The sequence below is a fragment of the Bufo bufo genome, chromosome 9, assembly GCF_905171765.1.
Source record: "Bufo bufo chromosome 9, aBufBuf1.1, whole genome shotgun sequence".
Classification (NCBI taxonomy): domain Eukaryota; kingdom Metazoa; phylum Chordata; class Amphibia; order Anura; family Bufonidae; genus Bufo; species Bufo bufo.
Genome location: NC_053397.1, coordinates 164,872,284 through 164,896,018, shown reverse-complemented (window position 1 = coordinate 164,896,018; position 23,735 = coordinate 164,872,284). Strand labels below are relative to the sequence as shown.

Sequence of the window (23,735 nt, the reverse complement as noted above, 5' to 3'; positions counted from 1 at the left end):
TTAAACCTGACAGGGCACACCTGTGAAGTGAAAACCATTTCAGGGGACTACCTCTTGAAGCTCATCAAGAGAATGCCAAGAGTGTGCAAAGCAGTAATCAAAGCAAAAGGTGGCTACTTTGAAGAACCTAGAATATGACATATTTTCAGTTGTTTTACACTTGTTTGTTATGTATATAATTCCACATGTGTTAATTCATAGTTTTGATGCCTTCATAGTCATGAAAATAAAGAAAACTCATTGAATGAGAAGGTGTGTCCAAACTTTTGGTCTGTACTGTATATATATATATATATATATATATATATATATAAAGCAACGTTTTCCCTTCATCTCATCCTTTTCTTTGATACAATTTTATCCTATATTACAATAAAAGTTGTTATCCTATGAAAAGGGTCCCTGACTGCTAGGACCCTCACTGATCCTGAGAACGGATGGTCCCAGAGTCCTATCTCTGAATGCAGCAGTTCCATTCACTTCTACGGGACGGACTTTGCTCCATCAGTCACATATTATGCACATTCAGACAGGAGACTCTGGGACCCTCTGTTCTCAGGATAGATGTGGACTCCAGCAGTCTGATCTTAACAATCTGATATTTATCAACTATATCAATACATTTTCTCTGTGTGTCCCAGGAGCTCTGACATGTGCTGTGTAAACACTATCTGCTCCTAGGAAACAGCCAGACATTATAGGGAAGAGTGATGGCATTAGTGATCGCTCCTCCCCATACTCTGGAGGAGATCACCTTTATGTAAATGCATCGGTATCCTCCGCTAGCAATCAGTAGATTGTTGGGAAAGAATGCTTCCTTCCCGACAATCTGCTAGATCGTCTTCCTATGTAAAGGGACCTTAAGGATCAATTACAAAATGTACGAGCTATATTAGTCATGGCGATCAGAAGTGTGAACGAAGCCTTATTTTACTCCATTAAACTGGTTGTCCAAAGATTTAAACATAACTTCTATTCACAGAATAGGATATTAGTGTCTGAATAGTGGGGGTCAAATGAGCATCTTTGGCAGTCCCATAGAGATTAATGGAGCAATAGTGTGCATGCTTGACCATGCTCCATTCACATGGTGGAACATAATCAGTATGGGTCTCAGAGGTAGGACCCTCACCGATCAAACTCTTGGTAAGAGGAGCTATCCTATGGATGGGGATGAGTTTAAAATCTTGGTATAACCCATTATTTATTTTTTCCAAAACAAAATTGTATCCCAGCGAGTGAAGAAGAAGAATGTTTCCAAAAAGTTTGCTAAATGCCACATTATAAATGTTTTACAGTGAAAATGAAATGAAGAATATAAAACAGAAATTCAGTTCCAAAGAAAGCATTGCTTACCGAAAGGGCTGTGAGACCTTGTAGATCCTTTTCCTTAATCTCTTTTATTTTGTTGTTCTGAAGATCTAATAATCTTGTGTCATAAGGAATTTTGGCAGGTATGGATGCCAAACCTATTCAATGTACGGAACAAATGTTGTCACTATATGCAGTCAAATTATATGTCAAACTGTGTAAATGTATACATACTGGACTGATAAAACTAATGAATGAGAAACTATTAACAGACTTACCAGTATATTTGGTGTAATTTTGACATTTTATAGATATATATGTATGTACAGTACAGACCAAAAGTTTGGACACACCTTCTCATTCAAAGAGTTTTTTTTATTTTCATGACTATGAAGGCATCAAAACTATGAATTAACACATGTGGAATTATATACATAACAAACAAGTGTGAAACAACTGAAAATATGTCATATTCTAGGTTCTTCAAAGTAGCCACCTTTTGCTTTGATTACTGCTTTGCACACTCTTGGCATTCTCTTGATGAGCTTCAAGAGGTAGTCACCTGAAATGGTCTTCCTACAGTCTTGAAGGAGTTCCCAGAGATGCTTAGCACTTGTTGGCCCTTTTGCCTTCACTCTGCGGTCCAGCTCACCCCAAACCATCTCGATTGGGTTCAGGTCCGGTGACTGTGGAGGCCAGGTCCTCTGGCGCAGCACCCCAATACTCTCCTTCATGGTCAAATAGCCCTTACTTTCAAAGTTTTCCCAATTTTTTCGGCTGACTGACTGACCTTCATTTCTTAAAGTAATGATGGCCACTAATTTTTCTTTACTTAGCTGCTTTTTTCTTGCCATAATACAAATTCTAACAGTCTATTCAGTAGGACTATCAGCTGTGTATCCACCTGACTTCTCCTCAACGCCACTGATGGTCCCAACCCCATTTATAAGGCAAGAAATCCCACTTATTAAACCTGACAGGGCACACCTGTGAAGTGAAAACCATTTCATGGGACTACCTCTTGAAGCTCATCAAGAGAATGCCAAGAGTGTGCAAAGCAGTAATCAAAGCAAAAGGTGGCTACTTTGAAGAACCTAGAATATGACATATTTTCAGTTGTTTCACACTTGTTTGTTATGTATATAATTCCACATGTGTTAATTCATAGTTTTGATGCCTTCAGTGTGAATCTACAATTTTCATAGTCATGAAAATAAAGAAAACTCTTTGAATGAGAAGGTGTGTCCAAACTTTTGGTCTGTACTGTATATATATATTTCAGAAAAGACCTACCAAAAGCTTTAAAGGGTATTTTCACACAAGGCAGATTAGAGGGGAACATGCTACTGTGTATTTATCCTATGGGATGGGTTACATAATTTCCTGCATAAAAACATAAAGCATGCAAACACGACATTTAAAAAAAAAAGTCACAAAAATGCTACAAGCAAGGCTTTTTTGGATGTGTTTTGTGGGCGAAAAAAGTATACCAGTACAAAAATATACCCTTTATGTGTTTTTCTCAGAGTTGTTCTTTAAAGTGTCACTGTCCTTCCCTTTCTTCCTCCTAATCTAAATTGCTGACACATCCATACAATAACTGAAAATTGTTGTGCATGAATCCTATTCATTAGTCTCTTAAGGCATCATATGGTGGCTTTTATTTAGGTTTTCCATTATTTTATACAGTAACCAAAAATATCATGTATGGGACGTAGCCCAACAATAATACCAGGTATATTGCACAATGTGAACAACTGTCCTTAAAGATTAAACAAAAAGACACTGACAGACAAAAAATGCCTATTGCTCAAAATGTAGGATGGAGATATTAATCAAACACATGAAATACTGGTTGGGGAATATGGAGTCTAAGGAGAGGTAGGAAAGAACCACCCCCAATTATGTTGTTTAATTCCTGAGAGCTTTGAAATGTGATCCAGTGTCACCATGTTTTATAGAATTTAGTATCTGTACCTCTCAACGATGCTGTCAGGTCCTTCATTCTCATGACCTTATGTATTTTGTTAATCCACATTGTTATCGTGGGAGCAGATGTTTGCCTCCACATGCAAGGGATACATGCTCTTGCGGTATTGACCATATGTCGTATCATTGACCTCCTGTATGTAGATACGGGAATCTCACTATGATGGAGCAGGAAGAATGCAGGTGTCTTAGGAAGAGCATAGGAGGTAAATTTAGACATGTTGCGCCATATCTCACTCCAAAAGCCGGCTAGCACGGGACACTCCTTAAAAACATGTAACATCGACCCGCTAGTTCTCCCGCAGCGCCAACATAGAGGGGAAACTGTAGGGAAAAGGGAATGCAGCTTGGAAGGTACCCTGTACCATCTGAAGAGGACCTTAAACCCTGTTTCCTGGATATTGCTGGCTATCGAGGTCTTACTTGTAAATGTATATATACATTATTTCTGTTCCAGTGAAAAGGTAAGACCCAGGTCTCTTTCCTAATTGAGTATGTATGTAGGAGAAGGTTGGTTAGATGAATAGGTCATATAGTTGAGACAGCGCATGTCTAATTTTCCCCCTTGCGTCACAGATTTGTTCAAAATCAGTTCTGTCTCTTTTGTACGTAGCAGCTGGAGGTAGTGATGTGAAAAAGTATTGTAGTTGTTGGGATTGCCAACTCGACAGATCTAATGGGTCTGAGGTGTCAGTGAGTGACTGATAAGAGGGGCAGGAGTTGGACGTAATAAAGTGATGTGCTCTAAACCTATTGACCTTTATCAGCCTCCAGAACTAACCTTGCTCTAATCCTGGAGGGAACATGGGGTTACCCAAAATCAGGAACATCGGTGAGGGAGACTGAGAAATGTTCGGTAGTTCAAGGATAGATGGAACTGACGGTCCTATGGTGGGGTGAGTGCGTGCCGCCAATGGTATTTGGGATCCCAAACAGGGCTTTGTGGCCAGTGGAGTAGGTAAAAAGGATTGCTCTACTGATATCCATTGTTTATTTGACTGATGACGACACTAGTCTACCACTTTAAGTAGGTGTGTGGCTTGGTGATAGGAAATGAAATCCAGCAAACCTAGACCTCCACGAAGTTTGGGTCAGAATAGAATTGAACGGGCTATTCGTGGGCTTTTCCCTGCCCATATAAAATGTGTAAGGATGGATAATAAAGTATGAAAAAATAATCTGGGAATACAGGTAAAACCCAAAAAATTAGAATATCGTGCAAAAGTTCATTTATTTCAGTAATGCAACTTAAAAGGAATTGCATTCATGCAACTTAAAATTAGAATATTGTGAAAAGGTTCAATATTCTAGGCTCAAAGTGTCACACTCTAGTCAGCTAATTAATCCATATTCCCTGAGCAAAGGGTACCTCAAAATTGTGACTTTGGGGTTTCATAAGTTTATAAGCCATAATCATTCAAATTATATATAAAAATAAAGGCTTGAAATATCTCACTTTGCATGTAATAAGTATCTCATATATTAGTTTCACCTTCAGTCTATCTCATATATTCGTTTCACCTTTGAGGTTGCATTACTGAAATAAATGAACTTTGCACGATATTAAAATTTTTTGAGTTTCACCTGTATGTGTAGGCATAGCTTGTAAGAAATATTGTAAGGATATTCATTTTAAAAATGGAGATCCATCCGAACCAGGTGAAGATACCTTAGACCGTTGGAACAAAGTCCGTTTTTATTGCCTGTGTAAGGGGGGGTAGTTCGCTGAGTATAGGTCGGATAGGTTTGGGGTTAAATGTATACCTAACTATTTAAGTGAGGATCTGGTCTATTTAAATGGGAAGTTATCCGCTATCTCCGTGGCTAGTCTCAGTGGGAGCGTAATGTTTAGTGCTTCCAATTTTTGGAAGTTTATCTTAAAATTTGATAAATTTGAATAGTGTTTAAGTTCTTTCAAAAGATTTGGTAGTGATATCCGGGGGCTAGTAAGAAGGAAAAGGAGGTCATCCGCGTATGCAGCTACTTTATGCGAGATTCCCTGAATCTGTATCCCAGTTATGTCGTGATTAGCTCTTATGTGACCTAGTAGTGGTTCTAGACAAAGAATAAATATCAAGGGGGATAGGGGACACCCTTGTCTCGTACCATTTCTTATCAAGAAAGGTGCTGAAAACCATTCACCTTGACTGATTCTGTGGGGTTCGAGTATAAGTTGTGAATGCGGGCGATCATTGCCTCCTCCAATTCTATATCCCCCAGTGTTTCAAACATGAAGGCCCAGTCAACCCTGTCAAACGCTTTGTTGGCATCGGTAGAAAGAAGAAACATGGGAATTTTAGATGTACGTAATCGCATGGTATATCATATTTATAGCCCTAGTAGTGTTGTCTCGGGCTTCCCTGAAGGGCATGAAGCCAGTCTGATGTAAGTGTATGAGTTGTTGCATGTGTGGAATGAGGCTGGTTGCTAGAATCTTGGAGAATAGTTTTAAATCCACATTTATAAGGGAGATGGATAGGTAGCTTTGACATTGAGATGGGTCCTTTCCTTCTTTGGGAATGACCGTGATGTGGGCCCTGAGTGTATCGGGAAGTGAGGTGCGAGTTGAGGCGAAAGAGTTGAATGCAGACAGAGACTGTGAAGACAGAATGTTGATGAAAGTTTTATAATATGTTAAGGGCAGGCCATCCAAGCCAGGGGCTTTGCCTGTTTGGGAATCCTTGATGGCTATGGTTAATTCAGCAGCAGATAGGAGAGACTCTAGACCAGCGATTGCTTCCGCCGATAGGCGGCCTAAGCCCAAAGATGACAGATATGTACGAAAAGATTGGATATGGGCTTCAGAGTTCTGAGCCGTGGGGGATTGTAAGTTATACAAAGATTGATAGTATAATCTTAAGGCTTCGGCTATCTTTTTCGGCAAGGTTACTCGTTGACCAGAGTTATCTGCAAGAAATGGTACATAGGAGTGTAGCCTAGTCTTACACAATGCCCTCGCTAGGGTCCTTCTGGGTTTGTTCCCGTGCTCATAATAGTGTCTGCGGCATTTAACTAAGGTTGCTTTCGCCTTAGACATACATAAAGATCGGACCTGCTGCCTTAATTGTGTCAATTCAGCTCCCAGGTGTTTGTCCAGTGTTGATTTGTGAAGTTGTTCTAGATTGTGTAGGGAGGATCTTTTTTCTGGAATGTTCAAGCCCTGGACATTGAAAGAAACTATTAATATATCTGACATGTTGTAAGAATAACAAAAAAATAAAGGGTAAGGAGTCTGGGAGGACGGAGAGGAGAAGGAGGAGTCAAATGAGACTAAGTCTCTCCAGTAAACCTAAAAGTTAGATGTAACTCTATTTAACTGTGAATCGCCCAACCTGGCTGTAACAGCTGCCAAAAAGGCAAAGAGCACAGTACCCTAGTACCGGAAAGTGGAATGGCTGGCCGATCAAAGAGGAGCCTTAGAGGAATATCCATGGACCAACCTAAAAACTAGAGCTATCTACTTGGGGAAAACCTGGTCTATTGGGTGAGTGGATAGATGAAGAGGGGAGACACAGCAGGAATACGGGTAACAAGAATCTACTGTCTTAGTCGTTACTACAAATCCCTTTTCCTCCTCCTCAGATGTGGGGAGGCTGCGAGCTCAGAGAGGGTCCTTAGTTGGATAGGGTATACTGCAAGACCCTCAGGGGAGACCGTCTTGTTCCAAACGAGTAGTCTCCTATTAACCAACTCTATGTCTTGGCTTCAGCGTGGAGGTACTTGATGTTGCATCGTAGAAGGACATTGCGGACGGGTCCAATTGTTTTCAAGGCGACCATTTGATGCACATTGGGGTAGAGATGGACGTGTCCTCCAGGTCTGTTCACCTCTCGGATTTAGGTCCTGAAGTAGCGGTGGTAGTGACCAGTCTGGTATTTGAATCAGTGGGATGTTCAAGAAATGGAAAGCTTCAGGAAGGTCCTTCGGCGTGTGAATAGTCATGGAAAGTCTTCCTTGCTTGTGTAGAATAATGTGGAAGGGGTGAGCCCAGTGGTAGGAGGTCCCTGCTTCTTTTATGGCTTCCAGCAATGGGTGAACTAATGGGACGGGAGACATCTGGTAGAATAGTGATTGGTGTGTCCCAATAAAGAATCTCTTTTATCCCAGGCCCTACGGAGTACATCCTCTTTTACCTTGTAGAAGTGTACTTAGCAGATTACATCACAAGGTTCCTCGTGGCCACCATTCTGTGTACTCTAATTCGATCTCAGTTCCCGACGGTCTGTCCAGTACCTTGTTGGAGATAGTTGCTACCTGAGATCGCAATAACACCTGTACAAGAATCATAGACCATAGTTCCCGCCATTTTACTCCCTGGAAAAAGTCTCAGGCATACCAATACGCCTTAGACCAGTGATGGAGAACCTTTTAAAGACCGAGTGCCCAAACTGCAACCCAAAACCCACTTATTTATCGCAGAGTGCCAACACGGCAATACTATAGTCCAGTATAGTATATCTTCCATGTACTTTATCATTTAGCTATAATAGCCTGCATACATTCAGTGCGCTGCCTGTGCTGTTCATAGTGCGCCCTGCGCTGATGAATAGCAGGAGAAGTCTAAGGCATATTGGTACACCATAGACTTTTTCCAGGGTGCGGGTGCCCACAGAGAGGGCTTTGAGTGCCGCCTCTAGCACCCGTGCCATAGGTTAGCCACCACTGCCTTAGACTTTTCCCTGCTTTTCATCAGCGAAGGACGCGCAGAGAACGGCACAGGCAGTGCTGCGATGCTGCCTGTGCCTGCAGTAACCAATAGCAAAGCTCCGGACAGCAAGGAGATTTGCTATTGGTTAGTTTGGGTGGGCGCAGGAGCGATACAGGTCCTGCATCAGGGGAAGCCGGCGGGCGCTGGAAGGAGGAGGGGCCGGCTCCCGGGGGATGTTTGAATATGGAGTGTCGGGCACGCTGCACAAGGACCCTGGCGGCGGTGGAGCTAAAGACTGGGCCCAGACATGAAGATGGACGCAGAACAAGGTGACAGCAGCGTGTAACGAAACGATGTGTGATGTATGTTGTGCAGTGTGTGATCATCACACACTGCACTACATACATCACACGCTGCACTACATACATCACAGACGTGTATACATCACACGCTGCACTACATACATCACACACATGTATACATCACATGCTGCACTACATACATCACACACATGTATACATCACATGCTGCACTACATACATCACATGCTGCACTACATACATCACACACATGTATACATCACCTGCTGCACTACATACATCACACACATGTATACATCACACGCTGCACTACATACATCACACGCTGCACTACATACATCACACACATGTATACATCACACGCTGCACTACATACATCACACACTGCACCACACACATCACACGCATGTATGTGGTGCAGTATGTAGTGAATACAGACAGGCTATTATAGCCAAGTGGTAAAGTACAGGGAAGATCCGCCATATTGGACTGGACTTTATAACTTCGCTATAATAGCTTGATGTTATTTAGACCAGTAATGGTCCCCTGCATAAATTCCCACCTCTTAGGCCCCGTTCACATCACCACTATTTATTTCTGTTGTTCTGGTCATCTAATGGAGCAGAACAACGAAAATAACGGAAGTGCAGGATCGGGCATGTAAGGCTGGGTTTTTGTCATACGATCAACACACACAACAGATGCCATACTGTGACATCCATCACCATGGAGTTCCATAGCAAAAAAAAAAAGTACTTGGCAGGGTGGGAAAGTGTAGTGTAGTAGTGTACCATGTTTTTTCATCCTGCAAAGTCCACAAAAAAACATGTAAGCTAACGTATGTTTTTTTTTAACAATGTAGTCTGTCTGAGGCATCTGTTAATGTATATACGTTTTTTGTGTGTACATTAAATATATGGCAAAAATGTCATGTGAACTCGGCCTAACTGACATGGAAGAAGCTGAACAGACCCCGCTTACTATGATGGAGTCCGTTCAGTTTCCATTCATGGGCCTGTCTTTTTACCAAAAAAGTGCTGCATACAAGGCTTTTTTGTCTGGTCTTCAGACAAAATCCGCACCAGAGGCTCCAAACGCAGCCTCCAAAGCAGATGTGAGCAAGTGTAGGCCTACATATTATGTATTTGTATTACTGCAAATTTCGTACTCCTCCTCGGGTAAACATACTCCTCAAAAATGGTCGGAGGAGTATTTTTACTCTTCCGGAAAAAATGTAGTGCGACCTCTGGTTGCTACTGTATCATCCAATAAGTCATTAGTGACTGATTCTAGTGATTTTCTTTTCTACAGCTGTTAGATCAGTTTCTGCAAAAGCAGAATGATAACCACTATGGCTGCCATGACAGCTCACATAAGGTTTGTAAGTGAACCTTCTCAGACTATTTAATGTCTTATGGAATTATATGGAAGTGGGGTAAATAACAGAGAATATAAAGACTTAAGTGGGCAACTCTATTTATTGGTGATTCTCTGGTTGTATGGTAAAATACTATTTCTACAATGATTTGATGATGAAAAGTTTTTTGGGTCTCACCAAGGTCAGAGCACTGCACCACTTTTAGGTAACACTGGCATCCAAAGGGACATATTGGGTGCATGTCAAACGGAGGTGGGGTGGGTCGGAAAGGTATGTTCCTTTTAAATGGAAATAGTGAGTTTTTGTCGTCGTCATCGCCATCATCATCGTCATCATCATCATCATCATCCATGTCATTCAGCATGAGGTCAGTTAGTGCCATGTACTTTGGAGGTAATATAAATGGCTTGGCGGAGCACAGAGCCAGGAAGTAGAAAAGCACACATTCCTTCATCTTGTAGCCTTAGAATCCAAATCCTGTAATAGAAAATAGAGATGGTTTTCATCTCTACATGACATAAAATGATCTAACACATGCTATGTCTGTGGACTGAATTTAAATAATATAGAAACTACTATATAATGTGTAAAGCAGGTCCTCCACTGTTTTAAAGAGCTCCTTTCTGCATGATCCACCCTATCAAACCAAGCATACTGCCTAGCAGGGTTGCTCATTCTGACTTGGATGATCCCTCTGTATTTGAAATTGGTGCCCCTGTTGTAGAGAGATCTGCACTTTATTTCATTTGGTAATGGGCTGTTTGGAGCACCAAGGGGCAGGCCTAAGTCATCAGAGCACCACTTTTTCCCATTAGCCACTCTCGCTCCCCTTGATTGACAGGGCTGGGCATCCTCACCATCTACTTGGCCCTATAATCCCACAGCGCATGTGCAGTTCAGATCTCAGCAGGTTCCTCAGTGCCAAATGGGATTACAGGACAAGGCAGGAACACGGTAAGGATAACTAGCCCTGTCACTCGAGGGGAGGGAGCACTGGCTAAGGAGGAAAGGTGGTGGTGAAGCAGTGCTCTTAGGGTCTAGGCCTGCCCCTCGGTGCTTTGAACATCTCATAAGCAATAAAGTAAAGATTTCTATACAACAGGGCCGACAATTTCAAATACAGACAAATCATTTAATTCACCATCATCAACTCTGACAGGCAGTATGCATATAATGTAGAACAGTTCAACAGTTAATATATATCTTCTGCCAGTGTAATATACTCCACAGTGCAGGGAAAAGCATCAACTCTCCTATGGGAAATTTTGTAGATAAAAGAAAATCCACCACACAAGTAATGCAATATTTCAATAAAAATTACCATGTTATTTGAAGTCCTTTAAAAACATGAAACAGTCCTGTAATAAAAAAGAAAAAAAAGTGCTTGCGAGTTTCAAACCATAATGCACTGGTCCCTACTTATATCATCTTTGGTACTATGGAAATTCCTGTTTTAAACCATTATAGTGTCTGGAAGCACAGGTGACCATGATTTAAGAATTAATGCCACCTACTTAACCTCTCTCTCTCCAGCCCTGCATGTTTCCGGCTTTTAATGGCAACAGAAACATACAGGGCTAGATCAGGCCGTCACCTGTGTTTCTAGAGGCTATGGTTGTATAAAACAAGGACTTCTGTAGTATCAACATGCTATGAGTAAGAACCAGTGCATTCTGGTTTCAAACCTGTGCATCATGTTTTTAAGGGACTTCAAATGAAGTGGTGATTTTTATCAAAATATTTTCCTTACATATGTGCTGGAATTTTCCTTTATCTACGTGACAGACCATGTACCTGGTTTAATAGGGTTGATGATGCTGACAAATGCTCTTTCAGGGCGATCATCCACTTTTGAAACATTTTTTATTTTTGTGAAGCATCTCAGTCAAAGCAGTTTTTTAATGATCAAAAATTAGCAAATAGTTTTGATTTCCATAAAACTCTCTTGGTTTGTGTTCATGGCTCCTATGCAGGCTTATATCTCTTTATTGTCCAGAAAACAAACCCTGTATAGTGTGATCTTGCAGTCATGTGTACTCCAGTCCCTCTGCTTTCTCTGTTACTGTCTGTAGGTAACCAAGAAGAGGTCGTTGAAGAAGCAGCGTAAGGGTTCATACACATGACCGTAGCCTGTTTTATGGTCCGCAAATTGTGCATCCACATAACATGGATACCGGCCGTGTGCGTTCCGCATTTTGCGGAAGAGAACATGCTGCCCTCTATAAAACTGTCTTATCATTGCCCATAAAACGGACAAGAATAGGACATGTTCTATTTTTTTGCAGGTGCTATGGAACAGATATATGCATATGGACAATCCACGGAGTGCTGTCCTCATCTTTTGCGTCCCCATTGAAGTGAATAGGTCCACATCCGCCCCACCAAAAATGCAGATCGGATACAGACCAAAAATACGTTCACGTGCTAGAGCTTTAACAGATGATTTGTTTGCACTCTAAGGGCTGTTTCACACGAGCGGATGCCATGAGTGTCATCCGCTGCGTGAAAGAGTGCCAAGCCCCGCACTGGACAGCAGAGACACGGAGCATTAACATGATTGAGATAAAGTTGTCACCGTGATTTTGTAGTAAAAAGGTCACAGAGAGGCACAGAGCATTATCAGTCATGTTAATGCTCCGTGTCTATGCTGTCCGGAGCAGGGCTTGGCTTTCTTTCACGCAGCGGATGACATGCACGGCATCTGCTCGTGTGAAACAGCCCTAAGGCCTTATTCTCACATCAGTGTTTAATCAGTTATTTCCATCATTCATTGTGAACCAAAACCAGGTGCAGGTCAGAAACACTGGACAGGTGGAAATCTTTCCATTTGGCCTCATGCACACTGCGGTGTTCCAGACATGCCTATGCTGCGGACAGCAAATTGCTTAATTTAAATGGGGTCTGCGATCCGAATCCGACGTCTGCACCGCAAAAAAGTAGTGCATTCACTACTTTTTTTTTTGTAGTGCAGAGGAACGGACAGAAAACCCACTGAAGCACTCCATAGAGCTTCCGTGGGCTTCCAATTCGTGCCTCCGTTCTGCACCGTATCTTCCAGGCACAGACCTGCTACGTTTGTGTGCAGGAGGCCTTCTACAGTATTATCTCTGTGTAGCCTCCACTCCGTTTTTTTTTTTTTGCCTCACAATCACTGATCAAAATCATTGACCAAACACTGACTGTGAATAATGGTGGATTTATATGGCCCAAGAATCGGGCAGATTATTGGGCCTGTTTCTGCAAACGGTCATTCCTGACAATCTGGTCATGTAAATGTGTCACCGATCACTCGATGAAGAGGGTAACGATTGTTCATCGGGTGATCCTGTCGTTCATGCAGGCACCACCAATCATGGCTTCTGGGCAGCAGAGCGTGTGGTCTAAACAGCGATCTGCTGCCCAGAAACCATGATTTTGTATGTAGGACGAGGGATGACAATAGGGCTGCAGTAAACGATTATTTTAGTAATCGAGTATTCTATCGATTATTTTTTACGATTAATCGAGTAATCTAATAAGAAAAAATGAATTAATAGACTGTTTTCCTTTATAAAAACTCATAAGACCCCCTGCCATTAGTCCCCAACACCCTTCGTTCCCCCCTGTGCAATCAGCCTAAGTGCATCAGTACCCCCCCAGTGCCATCAGCTCCACTATCCCCCAGTGCCATCAGCTTTCCCCTGTGCCATCAGGTCCGTTCCCCCAGTGCCATCAGTTCTCCCCACCCCAGTGTCATTGACTCTTCCCCACCCCAGTGCCATTGACTCTTCCGCACCCCAGTGCCATTGACTCTCCCCCACCCCAGTGCCATCAGCTCTCCCCCACCCCAGTGCCATCAGCTCTCCCCCACCCCAGTGCCATCAGCTCTCCCCCACCCCAATGCCATCAGCTTTCCCCACCCCAGTGCCATCAGCTCTCGCCCACCCCAGTGCCATCAGCTCTCGCCCACCCCAGTGCCATCAGCTCTCGCCCACCCCAGTGCCATCAGCTCTTGCCCACCCCAGTGCCATCAGCTCTCGCCCACCCCAGTGCCATCAGCTCTCGCCCACCCCAGTGCCATCATCTCTCCCCAATCAGTGGCATCAGCTCTCCCCCACCCCATAGCCATCAGCTCTACTCCCCCAGTGCCATCATCTCTCCCCCCTTGTGCCATCAGCTCTCCCCCATTGTGCCATCAGCTCTCCCCCCATTGTGCCATCAGCTCTCCCCCCCATTGTGCCATCAGCTCTCCCCCCCATTGTGCCATCAGCTCTCCCCCCATTGTGCCATCAGCTCTCCCCCCATTGTGCCATCAGCTCCCCCTCTTGTGCCACCAGCTTTATTCCCTTGTGCCATCAGCTCTCCCCCCTTGTGCCATCAGCTCTCCCCCCTTGTGCCATCAGTTCTCCCCCCTTGTGCCATAGTCTCTGCTGCCCTGCTTCTCCTGACACACGGATTGCACAGTGTCATTGGTTGCTATGACGCTGTGCACTCTGGGCGCCCGGCCTTAGTCGAGCCCCCACCCCCTCGGTTTCACCAACTTACCTTTTTAGCATGGGCGCCACCGACACTCCATTGTTCCATGCTGCTCTGCACCTGACGTCACACAGCGCGTCCGGTCAAGGCGTGCCGACGTCAGTAGGTCAGTGCAGCGCAGGACCATGGACGTGCTGTGAAGTGTCCGGAGGCCCCCTGCTGGAAAGGTGAGTATTCCAAGCGCAGCGGGAGACCACTGAGCGGGAGTAATAGCAAGCACTTAACTCCCGCTCCGTGGTCACGTGACACAAATGAATCTTTGATGCAAAAAATTAATCGATTAATCGTTTCAGCCCTAGATAACAATAGCAATTCATTGTCCTCATACAGTGAAGGAGATCGCCGCATGTAAATGCTTCACTGAACAACTGCTTGTTCGTTGGGCAATTGGCGCTAGTATTAGACTGCCAGACGATCGCTAACGAGCATTATTAAGAACGCTTGTTAGCGATCATCTGCCGAAAAATCTGCAGGTGTAATACAGGCTTTAGGTTTTGGCTATCTAACGCCTGAAGATTATGTAACAGTGTTTTTGGCATAGAATATGTTGTGTGACTATATACAGTATATCAGCCAGAATAGTCACTAGTTTCTCAAGGAGAATGGCAGCCAAACAGTATCATTGTTTTGTTAAGGAAATGTATTAGAGTCGCATGCAGAAAACCATTGGTAATGGAACTGTGAGAAAATATTTGCTTTCGAAATTAAACATTTTTAAGTTGCTATCCAAGATTTCATAGAGACGGCCATCTGTAGGTTATAAAGTTCTGTTTGCTGGAAGGATACAATTAAAACACTGTGGGAATTTATCATAGACCAGCGTTTTATGCCAATGTGCTTCAGGAGGCTTTACCTAATTTATCCAGCAGTTCATGTGCCTAAACTGAGGGGCTGGCGTAGATTTCAGTCTTCTTTTATACCAGAAAACTGATGTAAAAAAGGAAAAATTTGCTGGGGCCACTGGTCGTACCCCCTCCCTCACCACTTCTCCTTTTTGGGAAGGTGGCGAGGGCGGTGGAAAAATGTCTCTTGCAGCAAAATTTGTCACAAGTGGCATTAAAAAAGTTGCAAACTGTGTTTGTGACTTTTCTACCCCAGAAAACTTGTGTGGGGGGAATGATAAATTCCCCCTATGACCTGATGTCCATTGTTTCCTCCATAACATTTATTCAAACAAGTGTATCTCCAAGAAAAAGAGAACCGTCTGACTAGTGCCTCCTTCTTTATTCTTTAAAGAAAAGGTCACCCCTGGTGACCTTTTCTGTAGACCTACCGCTCCAGTGTGGCCAAACCTTCAATATGAATTATACTTAACTGATCCTCGCCGCTGACCCACATAAAACTGGATGTTGACATGGGGGGACCCCAGACCTGTGCGCCCGAGAGGTCACAGTGGAACCCACAACCCGCCGCATGATTCCCACAGTGGGTCTATCCACGCTGGGCGATCTGCAGAAAAGGTCCCTAGGGATGAACAACCCCTTTAATTCGCTCCCTATTAGTCAATGTCCAATCCTTTAACAAGCCTTTGAACATGACAAGGAAAAATATCCAAGTCCTATTTCTATCCTCTGACAGCTGTCCCTCCTCAGTACAGAGTAGTATTCTGGCTGGTTCAGTGAGATGCATTAGAGACGTTGCTTAGACAAAGTAATGACTCTCCTTTAGGTTACCAGATGTGGATGGAGTGGCACCAATGCTCCATGGGAACATAATATGCAAAGAGGTATCTCTAAGAGAGAGAGAACCGTTATTCTAGTGTCACCTTCTGGAAGTGGGTCGCCATGACATAGGCCTGTCCCGTGAGAATGTCAGAAGAACGTAGAGCATATTTTGTAGGGTGCCTGGGTACATGGAGGAGCATGATCAAGTAAACTAGGAGATGTGGACATCCTCTTAATGAAGATAGCACTGAAAACCTGTAGACTAGGATTACTAGAATGGGTTACCAAAGAAAAAGAAACTGACAGAAAGAAGAAGAAGATTAGGTAGGTCTTGTGTAAGCGGGGCTTCTTTGTTTTGATTGAAATGTTATTTAACCCCTTTTGAGCACAGCCAGGTAAGTATTGTTACAGGACTGACCTGTGGGCCCCGGGCTCTCTATTAGTAAATGCAACACTGGCAACACACTTTGGTCATGGTGCTGAACTAGGTAATGAAGGTGTCTTGGTCTTCCATGCTTTTCCTTCAACTTTTTACAGTGTAAAAGTCATTGGCAATTCAATTGGCATCTGGTTATATTCTCTTGTTTAGACATAAGCGGGAACTTAAAGGGGCTTTCCAGAATTTTTTTTACTCCACCCTTCCCACCCAGTGACATTTGTTGAGAGAGCTATACTTACTTGCTCGCCGCTATTCCACTCAGGCTCTGTGGCTCCTGGGCAGTTTTCACCAAACTTTCGGTCCTCCCCCTGTAAATTTCCTGAACAGATGGGATCAGCCATCTACAGTCAGCGAGTCACTGCCGGGTCACGTACCACTTGGGGACATGCCACCACTGTGGCCAGTCATTGACTGCAGTGGCGTATGTCATGCAATCCATGCAGGAAGTTTACAGAAAACATCTTGGGAGGCTCGGGGCCTAAAGGGAGGGGTGGGGAGCAGGTAAGTATTGTTCAGTTCACAGGTCCTCCTGTTTCTGTGGCGGGGCGTTAAAAAAATCCTGGACAACCACTTTGAAAAGGAACATTACTGTAGAAAAGTAATAAAACATCTGTTCCCTAATGATATGATCTATGTTTTCTTCCCCTGATTATATTTCCACATGTTTCTATTTCTGTCTTATATAATTATATTTAACAAAGGGAAAGTGGTTAATTGATTAGTATTGATGCTTTCTGATGTAAAGGATGTTTGATCAAATTACATATGAACTGTTCTCAGTCAGAAGCATTTTTTTTGCATTTCAGCTTTCCGTCCACTTAGATGGAAAGCTTAGTTGATGGTTTTCTCAGCTTGTTATGGTATTATCGGACAGATAAATGGAGCCGAAATTACATTTTTAGACAGAAAAGTAAGTTCCTCAGGCGCCATCTATGTGTTTATAGATCCACAGACTCCTAAAGAATGACTTGTTTTAACCCAAACTAACCATTTCTGGTTTTCCACAAAGACCACAAACATGCCACAGAATGTAACCGTATGAATTACATACGACTACAAATATGAACACTTGGAGGATCATTATTCTGTGTTAAATCTGCATGTCCTTTTGGGTCATAACATCTGGTTCCACCTTTTTCCTTCCAGAAAAAAAATCTCTATTGGAAGGAGATTTTTTTCCCCCCAACTAGCTACTCACTAATTGCATTTCTACCTCAGGGGCTGTTTTACTTATGGACCATGCTCCTTTTCTAAAACTTAAAGGCTATGTACACCTTCAGAGGGAATTTTTTTTATGGTTGCATGTTACTCATTTTCGGCTAAAAATCATTTTTTCAATTGGCCTATATTAAAAAATATTGAGCTGTTCTGTCACAAAGGGTTAACTGTTTTTCTAACTGTGTGATTTGTACTTTCACTTTGTGCTGGTCACTTTATGCTGGTCATCTAATAAACCTTATCTCTAAACTACTGAGAGGTCATAAAAACGTATTTAAGCCACATTCTTATCAAGATAAGAACTGAGCTGTAATGTGTTTATAATATCAGAGAGCAGAAATAAGGAGTCCATCAGCTCCCCAAATGATGGAAAAGAGAAAGTCCACCGGCTGCTACTACAGCATCGCAGCTCTTCACAGAAAAAAGGATTCCGTATTTTTAATAAAGACCATTTGAAAACATTATTTTTAGCTTAAAATAAGTACAATGTGATAATAAAAAAAAATGCCCCCAAAGGTGTACATAGCCTTTAAAGGGGTTGTGCAGTGATTTATATTGATGACTTATCCTCAGGATAGGTCATCAATATCTGATCAGTGGAGCTCCGGCACCCCCACCCATGAGCTGCTTGTTGTCTCAGAAGTGCAGTGTTATGACGATTACTCTCTCTATTCACTTGAATAGAGTGAGTAATTGTAATTATACTACACCGCCGCCTCACAGGAGATGACACGTAGTGTGATGACCAGGAAGTGGCACTCGCATGGGGCGTCACCTCATCATCAAGCAGCTCATTGGTGGGGGTGCCAGGTGTCGGACCCCTGCGAATCAGATATTGACCTATCCTGAGGATAGTTCATCAAGATAAATCTCTGCACAACGCCTTTAACTAGCAGCTCCTTCATTCTGAGGATCTTGGTGATTAATGATATGGTCGTCACTTCCGGTAGTGAGAAAACCCTGAGAAAGACTGAGGGAGTTTGCTACAGTGATTTTATTAGAATATTACTTCTAAAAAAAAAGTGAGGTACATCTTTAGATATAATTTCTGGTGTCATACACACAACCATAGGGTATATTTCCGAGGATCCCAACCATGATATAAATATATACTAAGTCTACCACAAATGCCATGTACTCGGACCTTCCCCTCTCCACTGTTCCCAGTGCTTATAGGACCTTGCTCCTCAATATGGCACACAACGTGGAACAGTTTTATCCAAGGGGTTTCTCTATGTGATTATTGGGCGTCCTAACTACAGGGCCTTCTTTTGACAGCTCTAGCCTACATTACACATTGCTCGTTGCAATGTGTTATCAGCAGATAACTATGCCAAGCTTTAACACGGCAATCTCAGTGTTGGGACAGAATATTACCATAGAAAACATGGTAAAGGACAGGACGTTCAGGCCGTAGACACAATGCCTACCAACAAATGACAACCTACACAGCAGTTAGCAGCTATCTTTCACTGTGCAGTCTGAACTCTTCCCTTATATGATCCCCTAAGCACACTTAAGCCATCCAGTTTTCCTTGGCTACAACCTTGTCTGTAACACACTACTATTCACGGCAGTAAGATGGCTACATGAGATAAGACATACAGTATAATGCCTGGACTGGTGCCATACCATGTCCTGCTCAGATTACAATCTAATGTCGTGGCTTTCTAACCATGTTAAATAGATGGATTGTTCATGGTAGTTGCAGAAATGAGACACTTTATTATTATTTTTCTTCCTAATTACCATAGACTTTGAGTAGCAGTGTCAAATGTATAGCCTTGATGACATCTCTATGGCTGTCGAGTAGGAGAACGTGCCCATAGAACCCAGTGGACCCCTTCCTAGTACATAGATGTGCTTCATGTAAGCAAATACAATAATAGAATACATTACAGAGCATGAACCGCTCCATACAATACACCTTCTGATTCTGGAGAACACTCTGGAGACTCTTTGTAGCATCTTGAGAACTGTGCACAATAAGTCGCATGACGCATAGGGCACAACTACACTGCTACATGTGTCGCGTGACATTGATGTCACACCAATGTTGTGCGATAAATTTTTATAGTGATAGTCTATGGTGTTGCACTGCGAGATATGACATACTGCGACCCGACAGTCGCAGAAAAATCCATCTTGGATGTCACATGCTGCAGTGCGACACCATAGCCTATCCTTATAAAAATTGTTAGGGCAAAATGTTGCGCGACACATGCCGTTGTGTAGCCCTACCATTAAAGGGGCAGGGTGCTGTGGAGGTCACTGTTAAAGGGGCGGGCACTGTGGAGGTCACTGTTAAGGGGGCAGGGGCCGCTATTAATGGGGCAACTGCTGTGGAGGTCACTGTTAAGGGGGCAGAGGCCACTATTAAAGGGGCAACTGCTGTGGAGGTCACTGTTAAGGCAACAGGGTACTGTGAGGTCACTGTTAAGGCAGCGGGGTACTGTGGAGGTCCCTGTTAAGGGGGCGGACCCCTGAGGAGGTCACTGTCAAGGGAGTGGGGTGCTGTGAAACTCACTGTTAAAGGGGCGGGCTGCTGTGAAGGTCAACGTTAAGGGGGCGGGCTGCTGTGGAGGTCCCATTTTAAAGTGGTGGGGCACTGTGGGGGGGTCAGTGTTAAGGGGTGGGGACTGTGGAGTTCCCTGTTAAAGGGGCAGGGTGCTGTAGAGGTCACTGTTATGGGGGATACTGTCAATATCTTTTAACGACACACACAAACATTAAATGAAATTGATGAAATATACCCGAGCGAAGCCGGGTCCTTCTACTAGTTGAGTATAAAGAAATACTGTATAATTACACAAGATCCAATGTGATATCTCTATTGTTTTGTACACAGTTGTATAAATGTACACATTGAAGGTCTGATTTCTTTACGTTTTGGGCTACCTGCACACATTGCGGATTAGGCACAGTTTTTCTTCATGGATTCTTATGCGGAAAAAAACACAGAGCAATACAGTACCAGCAAAGTGTATGATGTACACTTGGCTTTTTTTTATCCATGTGGAAATTGACCTATCTTGCAGATTTTTAAAATCCACAGTTTGTCAGTTGTTTGTGCAATTTTTATTTTGTTTGCGGATTTAATCGTTTTCAATGGAAGAGTGAGATCTGCAGCAACTTTCGGCATTCCAGCTGTTGTGAAACTACAACTCCCAGTGTGCTCTTTCCACTTTTGTGGGAGTTTAGAGAGCATCAAAGCAAGTGTGCATGATGGGAGATGTAGTTTCACAACACCTGGAGTGCCAGAGGTTGCTGATCCCTGGCCTAAAGGGTGATGTCAGGACTTATTTATTGATGGCCTATTCTTAGTAGAGGTCATCAGTATCAGATCAATGGGTATTTAACTCCTGGCACCCTCACTGGTCAACAGTTTTTACTAGCTATGGCGCCTGAACCAGGCAGCAGAACTACATCATTCCTACACTATGTTGTGGCCATGTCTGGTTACTTCAGCACTGTGCCCATTCATGTGAATGGGAGCAGTGCTGATTTATTATTAAAGCGCCATTTATTCCATGACAATGTACATGTGATAATAGGTGAACATACATAATGCAAAACAATTGCAATAAGCATGAACAAGACGAGTTACAAACTGGTACAGAAAAAGAGAGGACCCTGCCCGTGAGGGCTTACAATCTACATGGTATGGGAGAAGGACATAATAGAAGAGGGTAAAGTTGGTCATGGCGGTATAGAGGCAGCAGGGTCACTGTAGTTTGTAGGCTTTTCTGAAGAAGTGGGTTTTCAGGTTTCTTTTGAAGGTCACCACTGTAGGTGAGAGTCTGATATGTTAGGGTACAGAGTTCCAGAGTATAGGTTATGCACAGGACAAATCTTAGAGGCGATTTTGGGAAGAGATAAGAGAAGAGTAGAGAAGGAAGTCTTGTGAGGATTACCTGTGGGATGTATCGTGAAAGTAGCTCAGAGATGTACAGAGGGGACAGGTTGTGGACAGCTCTATATGTATTTGTTAGTATGCAATGGGGAGCCAGTGAAGGGATTGGCAGAGGGGAGAGGCAGAGGAGTAACTGGTGGAGACGTGGATTAGTTGGGCAGCAGAGTTGAGTATAGGGGTGCGAGGGTGCTAGATGGAGGGACAAAGAGAAGGATGTTACAGTAGTCTAGGTGGGAGATGATGAGGGTACATACAAGCTTTTTTCGGACTCCGGGTTGAAGAATGCGCAGATTCTAGAGATATTTTTGAGTTGGAGGCGGCAGGTGGTGAAAAGGGCTTGGATGTGCGGTTTGAAGGACAGGGCAAAATTAAAGGTCACCCCAAGGCAGTGGACTTGGTTGACCGAGGAGTGTTCAGCCATTGACCGTGATAGGTCTGTTGAGGGGTTGAGTGAGATGGGGGAAAGATTATAAATTCTTTTTTATCCATGTTAAGTGTTAGAAAGCGAGAGGAGAAGAATTGGATTGTACTCTGGTGATGTCTATACCAGAGAGGTAGATTTGTGTGTCGTCAGCATAAAAGTGATACTGAAATCCATGGGACTCTATGAGCTGTCCCAGGCCAAAGGTGTAGATTGAGAAGAGCAGGGGTTGTAGGACAGAGTCTGGAGGGACACCAACAGAGAGGGGACGAGATGAGGAGGCGGTGTGCGAGTGGAAGACACTAAATGTCCAGTCTGTGAGGAATGATGTGATCCAATATGATAAGTCCTAAAAAGCTCCTTTAACCTGCTATTGACCGCCTATACATGTTTCTATAGCAGTCACTTATGGCCTTTAAACTTGCAGTAACTTATGGGTTTAGCCCAGCATGAGTGTCCTGTGCTGGGTAAAGTGGGTATCTGGCTGTCTAGTGATAGTGGGGCACCTGCTCTAACAACCTGGATCGAAGAAATCTCTGAGTGGTTTCAGATGGAGTAGGTTCCCACTGTCATCCATCGCCCACTCGCAAATGCGATTGCTGGGTGCCAATGCCTTTTTCCATGGAAATTATTTTTTTTATGGAAAAAGAAACTGAAAAAATAAAAATCCCCTCCACATATTTGGTGTTGCAGCATCCATAACAACTTGAACTATATCATTATCACATCATTTATCCCACGCAGTGAATGCCGTAAAAAAATGTCAGAATTGCTGATTTTTCTTATACACCACACAAAAAGCGTAATAAAAAGCCATCAAAGTGTCTTATGTATCCCAAAATGTTACCAGTGAAAATAACTAAGTTTTCCAGCAAAAATCAAGCCCTCTTACAGCTCTTTCCAAAGGAAATTAAGCAAGTTATTGGTCTTGGGAAGCAGAGACACAAAAACATTTTCTTTTTTATTGTGCAAAAGTAGTAATAAAACTAATAAAAGTACATTCTGACTGGCTGTGTGTGATGCCTTGAATGCTGCTTAGGCAGGGTGCTGAACCTCCTTTAAGAGACGAGCCAAAATCCTACTTTGTACCCGTCTACAGATGGATATCTGGCTTGGCTATATTCCCTTGTGAAATCCCAAGGCTTGTTAGAAAGTCAGATGTTGCCACATAGGGAGCCACTTCTAAGAGGTGGTGAGATGGTTCTCTTCCTTGGGAGATTCTTCCTTTCATATTTGTTTCCCATGGAGAATTGCCAATAAGTCTCCATACCATGGAGCACTTCCAGTAAGTCCCCATACAGGACTGGTCTCTTTCACCACCCTGACTTAAAGGGAGTCTGTCACCAGCATTTCACTTTTTTAACCCTTCCCACAGCTCCCTAGCATGCTTACAATTAATAAAAACGTTACCTCTGGCATCAATCCTGGACTTATAGAACCCTCAAAAACGATCTTTATAAGATATGCAAATGAGAGCTCGCAAGTGCCCAGGGCGGCGTTACTCTCTTAGGTGCCCTGCTTGCTCAGCCTTCTCATTGCGTCCCCCCGCCCCTTCCTACCCTCTGCCCGCCCATCCTTTCCCTCTGACCGCCTTTGTACTAACTTGTTATGCTACCGATATCCCGCGCCTGCGCACTCATTCCTTTGGCCGGCGCATGCGCACTGTGATGCCCATTCCTTGTACGGCATCACAGTAACTATTGCGCATGCGCCGGCCAAAGGAATGAGTGCGCAGGCGCGGGATATCGGCAGCATAACAAGTTAGTACAAAGGCGGTCAGAGGGAAAGGATGGGCGGGCAGAGGGTAGGAAGGGGCGGGGAGAAGCAATGAGAAGGCTGAGCTAGCAGGGCACCTAAGAGAGTAACGCCGCCCTGGGCACTTGCGAGCCCTCATTTGCATATCTTATAAAGATCGTTTT

At 43.4% G+C, this 23,735-nt stretch overlaps 2 protein-coding genes across 3 annotated transcripts in view; one reads left to right on the top strand and one right to left on the bottom strand.

The window, feature by feature from the left end:
* Positions 1–23,735, top strand: part of LOC120978732 (centromere protein P) — a 348,964-nt gene that overhangs the window by 214,270 nt on the left and 110,959 nt on the right. The gene's annotated exons all lie outside the window — the stretch shown is intronic.
* ASPN (asporin) overlaps positions 1–23,735 on the bottom strand; it is a 49,992-nt gene that overhangs the window by 18,456 nt on the left and 7,801 nt on the right. The window contains exons 2-3 of the mRNA XM_040407041.1: positions 9,824–10,123; positions 1,357–1,469 (exon numbers count right to left, since the gene is read on the bottom strand). Of these exons, the coding sequence (XP_040262975.1) occupies positions 1,357–1,469; positions 9,824–10,100 (390 nt within the window). The 5' untranslated portion in view covers positions 10,101–10,123. The remainder of the gene's footprint in view (positions 1–1,356; positions 1,470–9,823; positions 10,124–23,735) is intronic.